The sequence below is a fragment of the Anarrhichthys ocellatus genome, unplaced genomic scaffold, assembly GCF_004355925.1.
Source record: "Anarrhichthys ocellatus isolate YVR2014 unplaced genomic scaffold, GSC_Weel_1.0 scaffold23, whole genome shotgun sequence".
Taxonomy (NCBI): Eukaryota; Metazoa; Chordata; class Actinopteri; order Perciformes; family Anarhichadidae; genus Anarrhichthys; species Anarrhichthys ocellatus.
The window spans coordinates 975154-997653 of record NW_022280053.1 but is presented as its reverse complement, the minus strand read 5'-3'; the positions used below and the strand labels follow the sequence as shown (position 1 = coordinate 997653).

The following is a 22500-nucleotide window of genomic DNA, read 5'->3' as shown; positions in this document are numbered from 1 at the left end:
AAAATGATCTTTCAAAAGATATGATTAGTTTATAAAACGTCATGCAATGCACTACGCAACCATTTACAGCATTAGTACATATACTCAATTACTGTGCCTAAGTACCCCGTTTAGGTAGGGGGGGACGCAGGCAAAAACGTTGCTTTTCATGCACTGATCAATATGGGGCTTTTTGCTTTCATAACATGCCTTTTTTTCAGACTAATGGAAAGAAAACATCCATAATACACATTTAGCTGTTTGTCTATTTGTATGTGTAGATTTCTCTTAAATTCACAAAAAGTTAGTATAAGAAAATGCTACATTTGCATAATTAAACATAACATATCATAAAACTCGTCAGTAATCACCTGGGGAGGTTTAGTGGTGATATCTTATAGTTTAACTCAAAATGAGTTTCTTATCTTCCTCTGAGCCACTTCAGTAGCAGTTGCACACACCGAACTTCAGCATTCAAAGATTGATTTGGACAACATTTATTCCTTTTATGGCTGTGGACCGTAGTTTCTGATTTATGGAGTGATAAACAGAGACATCCAAAACCTCCTCTGTAAAAACCTTGGACTCTAATACGTCAACAAAAACACTAAACAAGACATTTGAAGCTGGCTTTATCCAATGTTCAGTTTGTTATTCTGGAAATGTTTACATCAGCACATTGATAAGATAAGGCCTTCTTTGCATATTCAAACATACACTTGCAGAACATGTATTCACTTTTAATACAGAAATGTCCGAATGTAATCTGGAAGTTAAAATGTTGAGCCTTTTCTTCTGGGTATTTCCCTTTAAACCTTTCAGAGGGAAACGTTGTACTTTTTACGCTGTTACATTTATTTTACCGTTAGTTTTTACAAATTCAGATTAAAAGTAAAACTATCATTACAACCTCTGCCTCTCTGTCCCACCTGTCTGTCACATTCTAGCTTTGTATTTCCATGATGCTTTGCAACCACTGCCATTCTCTACCTGTCCACCAGATGTCCCATTCACCTGACTCCCATGCGTCAACCTTTGTCTCATTTCTCCAATCGCCCTGACAGAACTTATACCAGCCTCCTCTCCCCATGTCAGTGCCAGACTGTCAGTGCTGTGCACAGCCACCTGTTCCTGTTCACCAGTCGTGCCCTCCTGGATTTGTCTGACTGTTTGGGCTGCCATCTCGTTGCCAGCTTGTAAGCCTGTTCCTGATCATCGCCTCCGGTACATTTCCTTTCCTACACACCTGCTGGCCTCGTGTGTGTTTGTCCGTGTTTGAGTCTTCCCCCCTCAGTTGCCTGAATATATATCAACTGTGACACCATGATTAGAATAACAAAAACAATGCATTATTAACAGCAAATTGAACACTCTTAATAGTCTGTCAAATACAATCTTCACCTCAGCCACCATGTAAATGTGCTGTTTATGTGCATCAATAATAATTGTCCTATAAGATGTAACAACACAATGTGACAGAAGCCAATTTGCCTGCATAGTAGGTACTTTAATACTTCAAATAAATTTAGCTAATTATGTTACTTTTTTAAATTCAAGACGAACATTTCTTCCACCCCCTGCCGTCCCTATAATTACAAGGATGTTTATATGCTTCAGTAATAATGATCCAAAATGTTATATTTACATCCTAAATGTCTTCTCTGAATATCAATGCTGTAATTACTTGAAAATGCACTTTTTACTCAAGAAAATGATCTAAATATCTCGTCCACCTCTGCTTATGTACCTCTTCAGGCTGATCACTCCAATAAAGAGACCAAAGATGATTGAAATCATCTGAAAAGGGGACATTCGGGGAGAGGTCTGACTTAAATGAGCTTCTCCCCGCTTAATTGGCAATTGGACACCAATCACATGGCCATATGCTCATAGGCTGAACATGGGCATTCATTAGTGAAAAGGTAATTTTCCAGACAACGCCACTGGCGAGAGCTCCAACGCAGTGGTGCCGATTTCAAGGACCACATTGCAGTCTAGAAAACAGGCTCGGGGTGTAGCTGGGAAAAAACAACAACGGGGAGAGAGATAATTGAAAGCTGTTGTTTTTCGCACAAACGAGGCACGTGCGCACACACACACACACACACACACACACACACACACACCTTTGTAATTCCTCAACAGGTCCACAGGGGTTTGGACGAGACCCATCTCACTCTCTCGCGCTCTCTCTCTCTCTCCCTTCCAAAAACCCAAAAGCAGTTGGCTCGCGCGCGCCCTGTCTAATTATTCCCCTCTCCTCGCGCGGCAGAGTGCGGACTGCTCTGAAAGCTCTGCGCCACTTTCCATCGTTTCCCTCCGCACTGCGATTCCGCGAGGTTGACGGCTCTCAGTGGCGGACACTAACGTGCCAAACACCTGGACCGGAGGTGGTGAGGGGGGGGGGTGGTGGCGTCCGTCCGGGCGCGGGACCGCGCGTGTGGAGGCACCTGACCAGCAGACGACAAATGCTGGAGACCCGAGTCCGGTGCCCCCAGACCCGACGGGGAGGGAGACACGCAGAGCAGTGATGGGACAGTTTTCGGGAGGATGCTACTTGAGTTTTGGCATCCTCGTGCTCCTCGGCTCGCGAGTCCCGGCCACGTTAGCGAGAGGTAAGCGCAGCACAGACACTCTCTTTGAGCTGAATGTTTGTATCCCATGGGGGAGGTCTTTGAGAATAAACTCGAGAGAGAAAAAGCCGTGTGAGCCTCGACAGAGAGCTGTGGTTTTTAGTGTGTTTGGGTTCTGAAAAGTGATATTCCAACAATGTGTGTGTGTGATGTGTGCGTATTCAAAGAAGCCCAGACATTGTTTTTAAGCATGCATTCAAATTCTGACAAGTTTTGATTCGGCTTTGCAGCACTTGAGTAATGTTTTTTTTTTAAAGGTTATAACTGTGCAGAGTTTCGTGTATCGCGCTGAGATTAAGCAAATCACAGACGTTTTGCTCAGATAACGTCGACAGCTCCGATCATATCCGCTCTGCTGCCCTTTTGCCACGTTCCCACTGTAATGCAAAGGGAGATGGTATCATTCCATATCGTAACCATAGCCCGCTGTGCCACTAATGTTTCACTATTCATCTCTGTGACAAGTTTGACTTCCTTTTTTTTTTTTTTACACATTTAATTATAATTTTTTTGGCTGCAGAAGCAAACGCATGCTGAGGATGGAGGGTCTCATTAACTAACTATATGAACTGGTTCATTGAGAGGTTTCCTGTAGAGGAGATATCAGTGGCATTGAAGAACATGGCCTCCCTTCTTTAAACTAAGCTACGTCGTCTCAGTCATAATGCAGCATATTCCCAAGCTTTAAATGGAGATGATTGCCTGAGGGCTTGTGTGGTCACTTCTGAAACGTCTACATGGTATTTGGTTCACAATCAGCTTTATTGGCCATGTATGCGTGTACGCGTACAAGGAATTTCACTTTGCTCTCAACGTACACACACAAGTTTACCAATAAAGAAGAAAAAATAAAACAAGGACAACAAAAAAGTAGAACAGATGCAAGTATAAACATTTAACGACTATGTACAATATACATGTAGTCGTTAAATGTTTATACTTGCATAAATGTTGTGTTTGCCTTTTTTTGTTTTTAATTCCCCAGCCGTGTGCAAAAAATATCATCCAGTGGGTATACAAGTTATCGGATACCCAACTACCACTTTTATCATGAGTGTTTTTAATGCACACATTGGTGATTTGTTTATCTGATGAGTTGGTGAGGTGGGCCTGAGAGGAGACCGAGCTGTTATACATTGTTTAAAACATATTTCCTATATGGTCATCATGAAATCTTTTTCCCTTTTGCTTCTGCTGAATCTGTCCTGACCTATTGACATCCATTTTCGCTCACATGGCAGTGAAACAAAGATGCATTTGCAAGTCAATTAGCTACCTAGCCCCAGGGTTTTCATTTTTGCATCCAAAGTTCTGAAATTAGCTTCAACTTTTGAAATTTGCATAGCATAAATATTAGATTATGCATATGTATCTTCAGGGCAACTTTGCATGTAGAGATCAGGAGGATTTTTGTCATTTTTAAAGAAAAAAATAAGAGGCATTGAATATGACCTTTCGAAAACTGACTGTACATTACATGACCAGCATTTCCACAGTGCCTACATTTCCATGTAAAATGATGCATGATATTTGATAGGAGTGACCTATGTTTGGCAGAAAAAGGAACAATAACGTTGTGAGTGCAAGAAAGTGAAATGTGCGTGCAGTGTAGTTTTCATAAGCCGCATAGATATACATGTTGTCGTAAACTGACGTCTGCGATGGCTTTCTGCCAGGCTGTGGAATCAATATTTATGTTGTGCAATAATATGGATGTCAACAGTCAAATACTTCATGCAGAAATGACATGAGGAAAAGGCAGACTCCATAAAAAATGGACTCAATAATGTAAAACATACAGGAAGAGCTAAGTTATGGAGCGCGGTTGACAAAAAGGATTGAGTGATCCAGCCACACACACACACACACACGGATGTTTAAATTCATGTGCGGTAATTATTCGGGATCCTGATTTATGCTTCATGCCTTGTAAGGACGGGAGCCTCTCACTCACCTGCGAGCTGTCGGTTTAAACTGAGAGAACACGAAGTGACGAGAACACGCTCGCCCCCAAAGGAGAAAAGCTAGAAGCACCGCCCACAGGTGGGTTCAGGGAGGAGACGGGGCTCCACAGATGTTGAGTGGCAGCACCCAACGCAACAGAGGCGCTTGCTGTGCGTGTGACCAGTGAAGCAGCAGCAGTGTTGGCAGTGAAAGGGTGAGCTGGTGCCCCACAGCTTGGATATGTTGATGTGTGTGTGTGTGTGTGTGTGTGTGTGTGTGTGTGTGTGGAGTGTGTCACATGTGAGTCATCTGTGTGAAGGGCCGCTGCTTCGTAAACCATGTGTTTCTAAATTAATTTCTTTGTAGGGCAAGTCATGGTATCAGGAAAATGCTCAATTGTCACATTTCAACTGAAGCCAACCTCAAAACAATGTGACACTTGATGTGTGGATTTTGAGAGCTTGGACAGAGACATCACAGACATGAAGCATGTCCCTCTCGTTTAGTAGATTATGGCTGCAACACACAATTATTTTTACTATCAATTAATATGCAGATTGCTCTCTCGATTTAATTGATGGTTCAGTGGAATATCATCACAATTTCATGAAACCCAAAGTGATATTGATTTCCTTGGGTGGTCAAACCAAGACTAAAACATGGAGATATTCAATAAATACTATCGCATAAGACAAAGCAGCAAATCCTCACAATTCTTAGAAGCTGTAGCAAAGGAATGTTTGGCATTCCTGATTGAAATTGACAAATGATTCTTGGCTTGAGTTGAGGCTCAGTGACGCAGACAGTATGGGAAAGTTGGAGAGCACTGAACGATGGTCATGTAGCTGGTTTTTGGCCAATAAGGAAAGGAGGAGGTAGTAGAAGGAGGTAGTCGCCCAAATAGATGATGAAAAAGCAAAGGAGCGATGCTAGTCTAACTACAGTGGTGATATGTTTTCAAGATATTGTTGTTGGTAATTGGATAGACTGCCCAGTATTGGAATTGCAGCCTAAAATGCCTGATCGGGTACGTGAGTACGCTACACAGGAGCAACAACACCTGTCACTCGCTACCGGATCAGTACATCCAGCTCGAGCGGTATGTATGCAGCACTGAACAGAGATGAGAAGGAAGCGAGACGGCTCATTCGTTAGCTGCTTCCATCATCAGAACGCTGCGTCCAAACTCGATGGCGGTAGTAGCTAACGAGAGAGCCGTCTCGCTCTTTTTCTCAGAAATTGTGGCTGCACTTTAAGAAATTAGGAAAGGAATTGTTATTTATGCCTTTCTAGATTCATCATTGGTATCTGCCGAGTTCAATTATTGGAAAGCAACAAGACGGTATCGGAACGTCTCTGCCCGATGGCCTTTGTGAGGTTATCGGGGTGAAGTCAATGCCGTGACACTGACATGACAACACTGTTAAGCCTGGAGCGAACCACCGCTCTCTCTCCACACGCAAAGCCGCTGACGGACGTCTGATTGACCTTCCATCATGCTACAGTAGGTTAGGTAGCATAACTGCCACTCTAACCTTCCTGCAACCAGAATGTCACGCATAGATCTGGGGGGAGAAAAAAACAACATGATAGTCAACAACACAGCATCACTGTGAGATATTCACGAAATACACAAATACATTAAAATGTAGTAACATAAAGTTTCTTTTAATTGAATCAAATTTGAAAAGCCCGGCGTGCCTGAGGCTCGTCACTGCAGCCAATGTACCTCCTGCTGCTTAAAAACTCCATCCCGGCTCCAGAGTGGCGTAAGTGAACAAACTCCAGATCGACTGAGAGAGTGGAATAAAGGGCAATGGAGTCATCTCTGCCATGTTTTATTTATCCCAAAAAAAACGACTGCCAGACTCTTTTCCAAGCATCAGCTTTGATTTAACTGACATTTCGCAGGAGATGAATTTCTCGAGCACAGATGGGCTGGTATCCACAGTTGTTCCAATTCAGTAGGAGATCGCATGGTGGTCATATTGCCCAGTTTTGCTATTGCATTATTCAAAGGGAACCCATTTTCTCCATCCAGCTCACCAACCCCACCCCCCCCCCCCCTCTTCCATCAGTTCCTCTCCACATTCAGAGGGATCTAAGCTCACCAGCAGACAAACAATGGTAGGCTCTATTGTCTACAGTTGAAGCAGAAAGTTGGAGATGAAAGATGGGGGGAAAGGATTGGGAATGTTTTGCAAATAAAAGACATTTGGCTTGGAAGTAGACATTACGCTGATAAAGCGTCTGCCAGTCTGTGTTGGACAGAGCTACTGTACTAATCGGATAGCTATTGTTTTCTAGTCTAGGGGATATAGAGACTTTGGAATCTGGTCAATAGACGAGCTTTTGCACATCCTATTCCCATGAGAGGTACGATTGATTGGAACAGAATCCTTTTGTTTACACCAATAAAAAACAATGGTTTCATGATATATCTGTCGATGTAATGTCATATTTCCTGCTTAATTCCATTGTGGTTTTGTGCAGATTTCTCCGCTTTGCAGTCAAGGTTTTTTCTTTGTTGTATTGTAGAATCTTTCTACGTTATGAGACAGTTATTGTTTTCTGTTTCTCTATTGTTTGGAGTCAGTATTTTTTTAGAGAAGTTGAAAAACCTATTTGCAATTGGTTTGTGGACTACGGTTTTGAAGCCTCTAGTTTGGCTTTTTGGCCCTCGCCATCTTGTTCTGCAAGCAGCGGACCAAGAGTCAACCGAACGAGACACTTTTAGGTGACCAAAGTGTTACAATTAACTTTCATGACCTGAGCACAGAATGTGAAAAGGTTAAAGTTCAAAGACGGAAACATGGCCAATGCCGTGTAGCGACCTGTCGATTACAAAGTGGCCACGCCCTCAAGCTTATCCTTCTTTATCATCTTTAAATGGGACCATAGTTTAATAAATGGATCTGTATCTAAGAAGATAAACAAGCGATTGAGAACTCGTGTATACAGAGGTAAGCTTTAAAAAATTCAGTGAGAATTAGTCATTTTCTAATAGACTTCTATACAATCTGACTTATTTTTGCAACCAGAGGAGTCGCCCCCTGCTGGCTATTAGAGAGAAGGCAGGTCTAAGTCACTCACAAATGACCTTTGGCTGACCTGCTGCCAGTACCGGCTAAAAATGAGAAGCTCCTATGAGTCTGTGTATTTGTAAATCTGGTTGTCATACACACCAGTGCATATAGTGAAATGTGGAGTACAGTAATGAAAGGTGTTCACTGAAGCATGCCCGACTCTGAGGATCAGCCCGTGGCATCTCCATCATATATTCATAGTTGCATACAATACAGTGATGTTTCTTCCGTCATAACTTATACATGTTGCATGCATACTAAATGCATGCGCTGTGGATTCGCTGCGTGGTATCTGATGGCCCGAATGCCGAGAGAATGACAGGGTGTCAAATGTTGCCATTTCAGCCGCCTCCTGCAGATCTGCCTCTTGGCCTCGTCTCTGGCGGCCTTGATGCATTCTGTTCGATAAGAGCTAGCGTTGCTGTCATGGGTTTTCTAATAACACTGAAAGGGGAAGCCTTGGAGATAACTGCTCATCCACAATTCACCATTCAATGCCTCACTGGCTAACTCAAGGGCGTTGCCAAAAAGGCAAGATTCACGCCATACGCCATTCACTTCAATGCCAAACATCCCCCCCCACACCTCTCTCTTCCCAGTTTGTGCCTACAGTATAGGTAGCAGTTTTCGTTCCTCTAAAGCACTTTTAATTTTATAAATATCCCGTCCCCTCATCCTTTCTTGTTGTCCACTCCTCCCTGGCAATCCCCCTCCATGTAATTTAGTTTCTGTGGATTGCTGCTGTGACGAATGTTTTCGGTTCTGGTATCATTTCTCACCTCACCTGACTGAAGGAGAAAGGAGAGCTGGAGCGTGGAGAGGCAGAAGAGAGGGAGCCGGGAATGTTTGAAGCCAAAAACAGAGGGAGAGGGAGACAGAGAGAGAGAGAGGGAGAGAGAGGGAGAGAAAAAACAGCAGGGTCACAGTGCAGAATACCTAAGTGTCTCATGTTATCAGTAACTGCCACAGCAGTTTGTCAGTTACAGCGAGCACCTGTCACTGTTCTCCCTGATGAATTCATTTCAAGAGTAATCAAAAGCAAATGCATATTTAATGACTTTTGGATTAAAGTAGGGGTTCAGTGGTTGCTCGTGTGTGTGTTGGTGTGCGTGCTGCAGTGTTTTGATGTGCTGAAGTGAACATGTTCAAGCACCAGTTTTGATGTCGAGTGAGGGGGAAAAAATGAAAGTAAATCAAAAAGAACACATCAGCCAGAATCAATGTTTTGTTGTTTTTTGTATTCAACACAGACCTTTGTACGTGACAATGTTGATATGAAACTTATTGGAAATACACTGTATACTTCAAGAAACGCATGCCGTCATGGCCGTGTATGCTGTAGTCCTCAACCATGTTAGCTTTGACATTGGCCATCTCTAATGGTTTGAGGAAATTGTTGTCATTTAAGACAGACTGTGATCTCATTTAATGCTCTGGCTTTTGTTTAGTCTCTGTCCTGTTTCTGTCTCCGGAACGCTGTGCTGCTGGTTAATGGGTGCGTAGCTGTTTGGGTTGTTTGTACACATTCCTTACATCTAGACCTCCTTTCGTGAATCCAAGTAAGGTTCGCTCTCCCTCTCCCTTTTTACTAAAAACAATTCAGATGACACCCCAAGCTGCAGGGGGAAAAAGAGCTCCATGCCTGGCCTTATTTTATGGAGCCCTGTCTGTTCTCAACGGCTATCTGGTGCTTTTGTGAGTGTCAGAATTGCAGGATGGGGTTTAAGATTCCCTCTTGGTGTATGAAGTCTACATAATACCTCTCTGTAGTCATGTGTGACAGTGTGTTGTAAAACCAACCAAGCTCTGTCATTCTAGAAATAAAACAAAACTCTGTTGGTGTTTGAAGATGCCGCCTGTGATTTTCAGAAGCAGTGCTTCGACAGTACTTGTTCACTCGAGACTAACGGCGTCTAAAATCGGAGAGGGAACCAGACAGTTGATAAGGCCACATTGTGAACAACAAATGAAGTGTTGAAATCTGCAGGAGGAGAGCTAATGTTAGCTGTTAGCAGCCGGTAGGCAGCGCAGTCCTGCTTGGCTAAACAACGGAGCCGTCGGCAAACCATAACCCTATAAACACTGTAGTTATGAAGGTCCGCCTGGTCTTTTTTGTCTTTTTTCTTCAATAAATGTGTTAGACAATGTCTTTTTTGAAAATTATTTTGCTCCTTTTTTCAGGAGAAATGTAGCTTTCAAAATCAGGCAAGTATTTGTCATTATTATATGTTATAAATGCTTAAAACAGTGTGTAATAACAAAAAAGTAAATAAACTGATTTGAATTTTCATCAGTTTCTCTTTATAAACAATTGTAAATGTACATGAACATTTGCATTGAGTTGCATTATGATGGGTTCATGCTGTATTCAGAAAATATTAGTATTAGGCGATGGTAAATTATAATGTGATCAAGATGTGTTCAAATCTAACCATGTTTCTACCGTAGCCTAGAACTGACTCACCAAACACTGGCTCTGGACTGGTCCACCGTAAACGCTTGGCACACGGGAGAACTTTCATTTGGTTGCAATCTGCAACATCGGCGCTAGATGTCGCCAAATCCTACACTGCATGTTTTTCAAAAGTAAAATTGAATAAATGAACACAGAGGTTAATGAAGCTGAAAAAATATTTTGGGTAAACCCCATGGGTTTATACCCCTACGGGTATAAAATGCATGTTGCTCATCCACCTCATAAGTAAATATCATTATTTATTTATTGGGTGTATTTATATTAATCTAGTTGACTGACCTTGTGCACCGCCAGCGACATGTCTAGAATACATGCGTTCACCGTGCTGTAGGCTCTGAATCTGCCGTCTGACCTCAGAGAGCTTTGGTAAGAACAACAAACCTCTTGCAGAGTAAACTCCATGGGACAACAAGCACACCTGTGTTTAGAGGAGCTGTTAAAAGCCCCACTGTGACTCACTGCACCTATTCTCTCCGACTGTTCACCTGAACTGTCTCCTTTTGTGTTTTTTATTTGGCGTTGAAGAGCAGTATTTATTTTTAAAAAAACAGCCAGTGTCTTCAATAATCAGAAGTTGAAAGTTCACTGAACATTCTGTGCAGCTCATTTCCCAGTTTGTCTGCTGTAGTGCCCCCTCTGCAGGCCTCCCTCCGTCCCCTGGTAGACCCTCACACCCTCGATCAGCCAACACTGCTCAGCTGTCCTTCCCTTCCTTGGCCATCACTGTGCCAGAAACAGCTCTTTTTTTTTTACCTCCCTAAAATGTCACTCTTAAGTATTAAGAACTGCAGAGCTTCTTTCTAATGCTCCAGCTTCACAACCCCAGCCCCCCCCCAACCCGGACCATTAACCCAGACCAGGGTTCACAATGCAAGTGTTCTTTTCACACTATAATGCAGTTCTTATTTCCTGAAGTATGTTTGGCTGAAGAATCGTATTTTTTTCTTTTTCTTTTTCGAAATGATTGTGGATAAAAGCTCGTGTGAGTCATTCCATATTGCTTTTGTCCACAGTCCTCTTGGTGTATTGTAGCTCCATAATCTCCTGCAGTCTTTGCCTGCTGGTTGGTCACAGTTCCTTAATAATGAATTTGAACAAGAAACCAAAAAAATTCTATTTGCACTGCTGATTTACATATAAATGAGAATGAATTAAGCATTTTTAAAACAGAATGTTAACAAACATCCCATTTTATTTACATTCTCCCTGAGCTGTTCTGAATCCCTTTCACCGTATTGACACTAGTTAGTGACTGGAACAGTTGAATTTAAATGTTCATCCATTCGTAAGGTTGTGTGTTTTCTTCTGCTCTCTGAGCACCTTTGCAAGGTTATGCATGTGTAACTTTGATGAGGTTCCCCTTCAGCCAAGGACTCTCCTTTGTCAGTAAGATAGATAACATCTATCCTGTGCATCCATGTGGCTACATTCATTTAAAGACTGCTTTTTTTTCACCTCACAGACGGCCCAATCAATAAATAGCGTTGCCTATTTCTGCTTCATTTCATCTTAGCTGGTTTGGACCGACGGTAGATGCTGCTACATTATCTACTTTATAATTTTATAGCCCATATATGTACAAGTGTGTTTTATTTAGCAATAAAAGCTGGTCATTTTTTTCATCAACAATTTCTCTGAAGACACCAAAACCAACAATGAATTTATCCATTTCTGTGTAACCACAGTATGAATAGCTGACCGTAAGCCTCAAAGCGCTATAGAGCTCCACTGGTATACAGAAACTATTAAAAACACATTAAATCAGCCGTGCTGTCGCACTGGGTGATATGTTCCTTATTGCAGTCAACATGGGGCATGTAGTTTATTCTGAAACGACTCTACGACATAGCTTAGGGTTGGCAGACGTCATGCTGGTTCCATATTTAAACTGCAGCGCTCGTTTTACAAGCTGCAGGAATTTACCACATTTCCTGTACCAGTTGGTTGGACACGTGAGACTTAGACATGATGAAATTACAGTATATATATATCTCTTAATGACAGGGTGGATTTTAAACAGGTCACTGGAAAAAGCTATGAATAAATGTATATTAAGCGAATGAAAGGGTTAACTTTGTCACATCCTGTCATGTCCTCTTTAACCTAGTGATCTAACTGCTGGTAAAGTGCCTTTTGTGTTCAATGAAACATTTTAATGCTTTTTATGGCTTTAGTAAAAAGTCACGATAGAAGTGGGTGTGAACCATTGCGTATTAGAGGGTGCAATTGACCGTTAAGCCCCGCCCCCTGCTGCTACTGTGTCACGCTGAGCTACAATGGAGCACACACTGTCACTAACTGAAAAAATATACCTTTTTGGGGACAAAACTGAAAAAGCTATTTCAGAGAGAAGCAGACAGAAAGGTCTACAATATGCCCCTGAAGGATATATCCAGGTTATCAAACTGATTCAGCATTAAAAACAGGCTAAAAAGATGGAAGCTAAAACTACAGATCACAGTTTTAAAGTCACATCACCTGTTGATCGAGACAGAAGACAGTGAAGTGAAGGAACATCAGTGTTCCCGTGAAGCCGAGTAGGTCTTCATTCACTGTTACAACAATAAAAAGCATAAACAGCATGTGTAGACCTTTAGTATCTCGTTCTAACGCTAGTTAGAAACGTAACGTTTTAGAGACTTATATCTCCTTCCAACCTCTCCAGGTAACAAATATCACTATTGCACAACGTTTAACCGTGACTTCAGCTCCAAATCACAAAACCAGCCTCAAACATCTCTAACGATTGCTTTAGAGTCTGTGGAGCACGGTCGGTTATTTGTCGATGCTACGCTATGATTGGCCAGTCTGCGTTCGAGGGGCTGGACTTGGCGGAGGATCAGTTGTCATCCTGTCATGGTCTCTGACCAGAGCGTACACATGTACTGACAAGATCCATATTCAAAGCCCTGAATTGTAGTGTAGGGGTGTGTCGTGTTGTATCTTAAATTGAAATGTCAGGTTGAAATGAGCCTGCCTTGAATTGGAATGTGAAAACGGAAAAGACAAGCTGTTGTGCCGCAGTGTCTCGTGTTGACATTTTTGTGTGCGTTGTGTTTCCTGACCGTGTCCAATACCTTGATACCAGATGTGGTGAGAGTGAAAAGCCCCGCGTTTCTTTTCTTTATTAGCTTTTCTTTTGTGTGACTACTGTAATTAGACTGCAGCACGGGTCTCATTCTCCCACTCCTAATCAGTTATCTTGAAATCTGCTAATGTCAAGGTATCATTCTCATTTTCCTGTGTGTGTGTGTGTGTGTGTGTGTGTGTGTGTGTGTGTTGTATAGCTGTAATCCAAAACAAGGCCTGATAAAATGAGAGGATAAAACCCAATTACCCAGTAGGCAGTCCTGAGTCATCTCCCATTTGTTCCAGCCATTTTCTCCTCGGTCTACTCCTCTTTATCTCGACTTGTATGGTTTACTCAAAGATCAGCCCAGCTGATTCTAATCTGTAGGTGAAAAAAATAACCGTGAAGAAGAAAGTGAAGTGATAGAGTGAGGTAATCGATGCCAAGCGGCTTGCACACAGCGATTCTCTTTTCTCTTCAGCACAATCTTCCAGGGCGATTGTAAGGTTTGTGTGCGCCGGGCTTCTGAGGGGACCAATTAAGGAACGGCAGGGCCGGAGCATGAACTGCTCGCTCCCCTAATAGCCTCCAGGCTGGAGTGGTCCTGATCCATAGTCAGTCGATAACACAGGTCCTTCCTGGTCCCAGCAAATGAATGCCAACAATCAAAAAAAAAGCAAGAATGGGGGGAAAAAAATGCTCTTGCATGTTCAAAACTTTCCTTGTTTTTGTTCATATGACAATGAAATAAACTGATGTCAATGCTGAACAAACTTGTTTTGTATGGCCAGACAGGTAAGAGCAAGACAGACCACTGCCGGCTCTTGACCTTTGCAAAAGATTACCGAAATCGCCATCTTTTTGAGCTTTAAGTACACTGTGTGTGCTGCTTTTCCTTTGTCGGGCCTGGTCCTGTCCATGTCTTTGTTGTCTGTTGAATACAGTGTTTGTTGTAGCCCTCACATACTGAGGGAATATACCGCTCACATTCGGCTTCCTCTCGGCTGACCTACAAGGTGTATGATAACCTACAGCTGCAGCAGGTTTGTTTTTCAGGGCTAATGGAGAACGCTCTCAACACGGAACAGAAACCAATGATGTAATGACCCATCTCATATAGGGATTCTGTTCACTCTTAGATGGGGTGGAGTCCATAATGTAATGTGAAGGGCTTCAATTTAATCAATAGCCATAGATATCATTTACCAAGCTCTTCAAACGCACTCGACTTTGAATTACTGGTAGGTTCCGTTTGGTGCATGTGCTGTTCTACATTATAAGTGCCGACTTGGGCGGCTGCATTACATTCTGCTGGATGACTGCTAAAGAATCTTCTTCTGACCAATTTCAAAATGTCTGTAGTGGTTTGTTTTTGTTCCTGCTGCTGATGTCCGATTGCTTTTCTATGACTCATATTTGAAACACAAGAAGGGCTCGGGGCACTCATTCTTTCTTGACAACTGTAACACAGATAAGAGTACAAAAGACAGGGTTCTCTTTCATAACAGAAAACAACGAATGACATGGAAGACATTTTTATTTTTGTCAATTGTTTTGTCGATTGAAAGATCATGCCTGTCTTAGATAGCAATATTAGTCCATTTGGTCTCTCTTTCCAACACTTTGTTCCAGCGCAACACAATCTCAAACACCTGTCAAGATTTTTTTACACACATTTCATGCTCCCCTGAGGGTGGACCATGGCCCTGATCTGTTGATTTCAGGACTTTCACTCGGATTCTTTCTTCTTAAAATGTACAACTTGGGATTTTACAGACGAGTCTTAAAATAACAATGTTCACCGTTTCTTTCTTCAATTTCAGCCACTTTACACAAACCTACATGTGCGATTGTGCCGTGATCATGCCGGCCAGTATACCATCAAGACAAAATAGCACAAGCATTTGGCCCAGAAGCACTTCATGGCCCAATGCGTATTACTGTCTAATCATTTGCTGCTTGTGCTTATCGTGTAATACATTATATAATATTCTACATTTGGAAGCTCGGGTTTAATTGTGGTTGAGAGAAGCACTGCTTTGACATCCATGCCTCGTTTCATATTATTTCCACCCGTCTCTTTTCACCATGGTGGATATGGGTGCCCATTGTACTGGTAAATATCGACTATATTACAACCCTATTTAGTCAAGTGGCAGGAGTAGCTGTCTACCTTACTCCTTTCACCTACCGAGATTATGACAAGCAGCTCCTGAGTCTGAAAGAGGAAATGACAGAAATGCACATTTTACAAGGCTTCCTTGTTCTAGGTGCTGAACTAGTGCAGAATAAAAAAGGCTTTCTTAATGTTATGCCTTACATTCAATGAAATGTATAATTTATCCAAGTTAAGTTGTGCTAAGCTGTGTCTGTACCTGTCACAACCGTTTTCTGTGTGTGTGTGTGTGTGTGTGTGTGTGTGTGTGTGTGTGTGCGCATTTGATTGGGTGTACTCTATGGAGGCCAATAGATCTCATGTGATCTAATTGTGGTTGTAGGTGCTATTGATTAGTCTCCATCTGTTCGGAATCTTTATGGTCTTTCCATCGCGTATAGTCACCAATTCCTCCCAGTTTATGTCTCCTGCCTTCATTCGTCTCTTCAAAGGTTAGTCTCACGTGTAAAAATAGCCATTTGATCCTTTGCTCACCGGATGCTTTGCATCTGCTACAAAGTAACGTTTACCACTATTGCGCAAATGCAAGATGCAGCAAATGTTGGTGTTTATCGGGCATGTGTGCACCTGTGCAGTGCTGGTTTTCTGAGTCAGCGAGTTTTCTTTACAGTGCGTATACATTACAAAGTGAGCACATCCAATTGTCAAGTGGAAACCAGGCTATTTGTTTGCCATTGACTCTCAATCCTCGTACGTATAAAGTATCTGTCCTCCACATCTCTGGTTCTGTCGTCCCCTCATTAACTCATCCACCACTTGTGATATGATATTGCTCATCTACTTCACAATGGTGCATCAGAGCTGCATTTTATTATGTGCTCCACATGATTAAAGTGGTAATGGCCTGAGACGGGTGTGTTGTTGTGGCAGGAGGCCTGGTGTTTGGGTGCGCTCACGGCTTTATCTCTACTTTCTACAATGTCTGAGACTATAGCGTTGAGCAGAGAACTGGAGACATGCGGCCCAATAATATTCTAGCTCAACCACATACAGTAACAAAATTGGGTGCATCTGGCTGTATGTCATTTTTCTTTCATAAATAAGTGTTTGGAATCCACAACTTCTCATACCTGTAATAGAAAATAGGTTGAACAACAACCTGGCTGTTCAAAGTAGAGGTATTTTCTCATCTACTTGTGTCATAAGACAAGTTGAGGCAAATTAATGTTACTTATTCCTTTGGTACTGAGAGCATTATTCTCATGAATTAGGTCACTATAGTCGGGTAGATGTAAACATAATTAGTTTTAGGCATTTGTACAAATGGCCAATGCTTTCATTTTTCTAGTGAGGAGACTTTACAAATAGAAGTTACAGATTCGTTATTCAAAGACGCACAAAGATTTCTTTGACTTAGTTTGTCCTTGTCCTGAGATCTGAGCACTTTGATATGGGGCTGGGTGATATAGATCTTTTACTGATTTCGTGGTATGAGACTAGTTATCGTGTCAGATTTTGGATGTTGTAATATGGCACGGGTTGCCTTTTACCTGATTTTAAAGATTACATTACAGTAAAGTGATGTGACTTTCTAAACTAACCAGACTGTTCTAGCTGTTCTATTATTTTGCTCAACTCACTTAGTCATTATATTCACATTATTGATGATTATTTATCAAGAATCTCATTGTGTAAATACTATTTGTAAAAGCACCAATGGTTAACCCTACAATATCATCACAATATCAATATTAAGGTATTTGGTTAAAAATATTGTGATATTTAATTCTCTCCATATAGCCCAGCCCTACTTCGATATCATGGAATAGATGGATTGTCGTTGTGGGTAGATTCAGTTGTGCATTGTAACCCTAGTGCGTTGTATACAGGCAGAGCCCTCTAACAAGCTCAGCACAATGAAAGGAGAATAGGCTTTATATACATGTAAGGTCCCCTGCACAACTACTGTGAGATTTCTATCTTTAGAACAGTCTATATAAGCCTGTTAAGAATACACTTCTTTCCCCGAAATTACATTTAAACAAGGGAGAGGATTGTTAAGATGGAAGGTAGTGAACATAAAAAATAGGGGATTAGCTTGGTTTGGTAATAGGCGACTAACAACCGCAACAGTGTTGAGGCCGCTTGACCGATGTTATTAACGAGGAAGGTAGCCTTCACTACCGACGAGGTAATGCAAAGCAGCTGTGGCAGCAGACGGCTCATCACTAGACAAGTCAGGTGGGTCTGTGCTGGTCAGGTATGATATTAAAGGGGATGAAACGACAACACTAACACCCAAAGGAATAAAGAGAGAGAGAGAGAGAGAGAGAGAGAGAGAGAGATAGCTCATCATCATCATGTCACTGTAAAGAGGCTAAGGTGTACAGATCCAGGGTCCTTGTATTGTGCACGCTGGCTCTCTTCCACGGTTTATTGGCACACTTACATGGAATGGAGCCATCATTCATGTTATCACTTAGACTCGTGCTTTTCCTGCAAGGCAGTACAAAGGCTGTGAGAAAGGTCTGCTCAGAGCCACATTCGGAACAGTTTTTGACAAACCGGTTGAAGTTCCCTTCAATAGACTTGCTGTCTTTCTTTAGTTCATCTTTATTACCTCTGCCAGGCGTAGGTCTGGGGTGTTCGGTCGCATGAGTGACTGTGAGTCAGACTGTCTGTCCACGGCTCATCTCGCATTCTGCTGCAGCAAACTGCATAATATTTTGGGTGGCCAGTGATGGCTGCATCCTCGAGGACCTCTCGTGGTAGCAGTGACTCACGCTTTCTCAGAACACCTTTTTCATTAACCGTTTTATATTACTGCTACTCAGGTGTGTTATCACCGGCGGCCCAATTCCAGTAGGGGCCGCCGGTGATAACGCATCCGAGTGCATTGCCGACCCCCAGCCGCTACTCTAGAGCGAGAGAGAGACACAGTGGGGCGGGAATCTGGATCCTCCATTGCACATGAACTGAAAATGCAAAATCTAGATTTTCTAATGACAGAGAAGGAGTAGATGTTATAAGCTTTTTAAAAGTGATTTAACTTTTTAGAGTAAAAAGGTACTAGACAAATTAGAATGAGAATTATTTTTGTATGTCTTTATAATATGTCCAACAGTGGAAAATTGAGCATTCATTCGGAACTGTAATAACTGGCTTTACTTAATAAGCTGTAAAGAATGCATGTTGTAGAACATGTCCCACTGTATTTGGTCTCATCCCACCTGTGAAGTGCTCTAAATTATCAGACTGTACAAGAACATATTGTGCCTATAATTAAATATGTGATAAAATATTTACCGTTGTCTTTTTCAACGACACAACTGCCAAAACATTAATCATAACACGAAGTGATGCCAGGGCGATAAAATGGTACATAACCCAAAAAGCTATTTTATTTAGAAGGAAAAGAATTGATGTACCACCTCATAAATTAGTGAGGTCTTGCCTGGAACGTCCTCGTTCTCTCTGCATCTCCCTTGTTCTCTCCGCAGCTTATGCAGATGTTGTTCGGAACAGGTGGCAGTAACCGATGTTAAACTGAAAACTTCTTGTCATACTTCAAACCAGGCCGAGGGCGAGAAATGCTTGCAAATCAAACTAAGCCGTTTCTTAGTCCTCCTCGACCAGCTTTGAACTGTAGCCGGTGATAACCGGCAAATACGGTGGATCAATCTGTTTCCGAACCGACTGGATCTTTCCTCATTTCACCTCCTCGATTGAGGACAGGGCTTTGCTCATGCAATATGACGTTAATTACAAGCAACATAGAGCAGAGGCAAGGCAGTCATTAGTCATTCTTTTTCATCATTGGCCACACCTCCTTTGGCAGAGCCTGTGCTTTGACAGGTTTTTTTTTTTCCAGGAATGAGGGAGCTACTCCGTTAACGGAACAAACAAAATGCTTTGTCAGACTCTCGTATTCTAGTTCCCACCTTCTTTCAGTGGAATGAGGGCACGTCATCGAATTACTCCCCGGACCAGAAACACTTCACACCCTCAGCTTGGCCTTATGATCCTGTCCATGAAAATCCCAATCAGAATCGGTGACAAGGGACAACCCTGACAGAGGCCAATGCACACTATACATTCTTGACTTTGTGCTGAATATACCAACACAGCTCTCACTTTGGGTTATTCAAGGACCAGATGGCTCGCAGCAACGACCCGGTACCCCATACTCCCACAGTACGCCCCCAAACGGACTCCCTGGGGGACATGGTCATCCAAGTCCACAAAACACAAGAGCTTGTAAAGAGCGGGGTCCATTGTTCCGAGGCCAGGACGGAATCCACATTCCTCCTCATGGAGGTTCGACAATCTGCTGAAGCATCCATTCCAGCACCTTAAAATAAACTTTCCTTGGGAGGCTGAGCACTGTGATACCCCGATAATTGGCGCACAACCTCCTCTCCCCCTTAGAAATGGGTTTCAGGTTTTTGTATTTAGGAAAATAGAAATGTATCTCATTGGTTGCACTTGGTAACCTATGTTAAAAAAGAGGTCTTTTATATATAAAGTTTTACAAGATGAAACACAGACTCTCTGTCGTGGTTCCTGCTAACACCTCTGGACCGCCTGCCATGTGGGTTGATACACTCTGCCGTGGTCAACGATAATGATTTTTAGTAAGAAAATGACAACTTGTTACACGCCTACAGTCAGCCTAGTAGGCAGGCAGCAGAAAACAGGCAAACTACATATACTGCCAGGAAAATATAGCAGCAATAGCTAATAGGGAACCTAATAAGGAGGCAAGGAACAGGTGTGCTAGCAGGTGGCTGAATCTGAAGGCTGTCAGGGTGGGAAAACAGAACAAGGGCGACAAGTGGGCAGGTTAGGGATGACCGAGTCCTGAGGGAAAGAGAGACAGCGCTGGCCTCAACGTGACACTTCTGAATAGGACAGCCTAAAAACCATGGAGTTAAGGAGACATTAACCTTACTGACCTATCCAGACTAATTGCTCTGGTTCTTCAATCCAAATTTGACATTTTTGTTGAAGTTTCTGTAATGTTTACTACATCACAAACATTTCTGATGCGGAGCAGGACCTCCAAGAACATTCACCTCTTTTCTAAAATGAATAAATGTAATGCTCCGTGGCATAAGCAGCACACAAGAGTGTTTATAGTAAAAACATATTCCTTAAATATATAAAAAAAGAGGCCCAGATTGCTCGGCTGGTCTTGTAATATACCCTGATCCCAAAGCTGCGGAGTTAATAAATGGTTTTTGATTCAATTTCAGACTAGAATTAACAATATATTGCATAAGTGGCTTAATAAAGGAACTGCAGTTTCATTTGGGTTTCTGAAAGAGTAAAGAATGTTCTAATGAATGTTCAGGCATTCATGAGATGATTATGAGCCGTGTACCTCACAATATTCGGCCTGATCCAGTCCTGTTGTATCAGAAATCATTTTCCTGACATACAGTATATGAATTTTAAATTCACAGAAATTCATGGCTAAAAGCTTTGATCCCCCTGCTCTTTCTTTCTCCTCCTTCCCTCTTCTCAGCAGGTAGCCGAGCATTAACCTTTTGCCAGTGTTTCTAAAATGAGGGCTGGGTTGGTGGGAGTCTGGTGCCCTTACGACACATCCGCAATCTCAAATGTCTCTGCCTCTTGCCCCAGTAAACCTCCTCATTCATGCAAAAAAATGAGGGCTCAGTCGAGGTGTCTGGCTTTGATCAAGAGGGCTCTCTCCCCAGTCACGATTGATGGCCAACACCCAAGTGCAAAAGGCCTTGTGCACAGCAGAGAAAGTGAAACCTGAATGGAGTGCTAAAGAGCGGCGTGTGGGATTTCAGACCCAGGCCTGCTGTTTGTGGACATGGACCTAATACTCAGACATTTAGGGCACATTTTATAATCCCTTTTCAAGCCGAAAAAATAGATGATGTATATTGTTGTTGAGACGTTTTCACCTTGTAATTCAAATGGTTTAATTAAGTAAAGGAAATGAAGCTCTATCAGACTAAATATAAGCTATAGGCTTTTAACTGCCGTTGCTTGGGATTGGGCAAGTGTCATGATTCCGACTTCTTCTCTTTAGGGCTGACGCTCTCTGGTCGGTTGGTTGATTGGTTGGTCAATATGCTCGCTGGTGTTGATTGAAGAAAAGCACTTCTTTTTACATTATTTTTTTTTAATGGAGGGTCATTTGTTTTTGCTGCTATTCAACAATAAAGAACAACTTAATTCTAACAGTTATTTATCCTCGATCGCCCCTCTACTGTAGGCGGGGGAGAGAGGGAGAACTCCAGAGAGCGCCGCAGCGCTCGGTGTCTCAGTTCTCATCTCTCGGTCCTGACAGTTGTGCTTCTATAATGCATAAAGTTGGCAGTTTGCGGAGGTCGGGATCGATTGGCTCTCATATCGGGTCGGCTGAGTGTAACGGATATTAAAATAACCCTGACCCACACGTCACCTCTTGTTAGACGGACCAGAATCTGCATATTTCTAATATGTTAGTTCTAATAAACATAAATATTTCTGTTTATAACATAATCGAGGCGCGTCCCCCCTCGGTTTAGTCAATTGTGCAGTTTTTCTTTCTTTTTTTTTGTTTCCTGTTGACTAATCAATTGGTTGGAGAGTAGGTTGAATTTCATTCGAGTTATATTTTCTCTGGTTAACTACAGTCTTACTTCTCCCCTGACACCGATAAATAAACTCACTAAATATTCCGACCTCAAGTGCTGATCCGATACTGGTCCACTCTTTTTCAAGATTGGATCATTTTAGATGAGCCCAGTAGGGAGGTCACTGCAGTATGTTAACAAAACCATTTTTAACCATAGCTGTCAATGCTTTTGGAGCCGTGCTCCGAGGTGCGTGTATCTGAAGCTTATAATGCAACTGTAGAAAAACCTTAAGAAATTGCAGTTGGCATATTTAAAAAACAAAGTACGTACATCAAAGGATGTCATGTTGCACATGCAAGATAACATAGAAGTTATGTCGGGAGTAAAGGCAGCCACTGATGTTGTAGAGCGACAAAGTTTCTTTTTTTTTTCCCCCCCCCCCCCCCCCCCCCCCTACAGACTTTTAACACGGGAGACGTTCGTTTGTTCCCCGTTTATGATCGTCAAAAGGCTTTTTTGTTTTTCCAAAACCTTGAAACTACGTCTGTTTAATTGTCACCATTATGACGAAGCTCTCAAACCCTGTAGAGAAGTAGCCAT

The 22500-nt window shown here is 42.2% G+C and overlaps 1 protein-coding gene across 1 annotated transcript in view; it reads left to right on the top strand.

Moving 5' to 3' along the window:
- Window positions 1-2015: 2015 nt before the first annotated feature.
- unc5da (unc-5 netrin receptor Da) overlaps window positions 2016-22500 on the top strand; it is a 149314-nt gene continuing 128829 nt past the window's right edge. Inside the window, exon 1 of the mRNA XM_031860061.1 lies at window positions 2016-2594. Coding sequence (XP_031715921.1) covers window positions 2510-2594 — 85 coding nt within the window. The 5' untranslated portion in view covers window positions 2016-2509. The remainder of the gene's footprint in view (window positions 2595-22500) is intronic.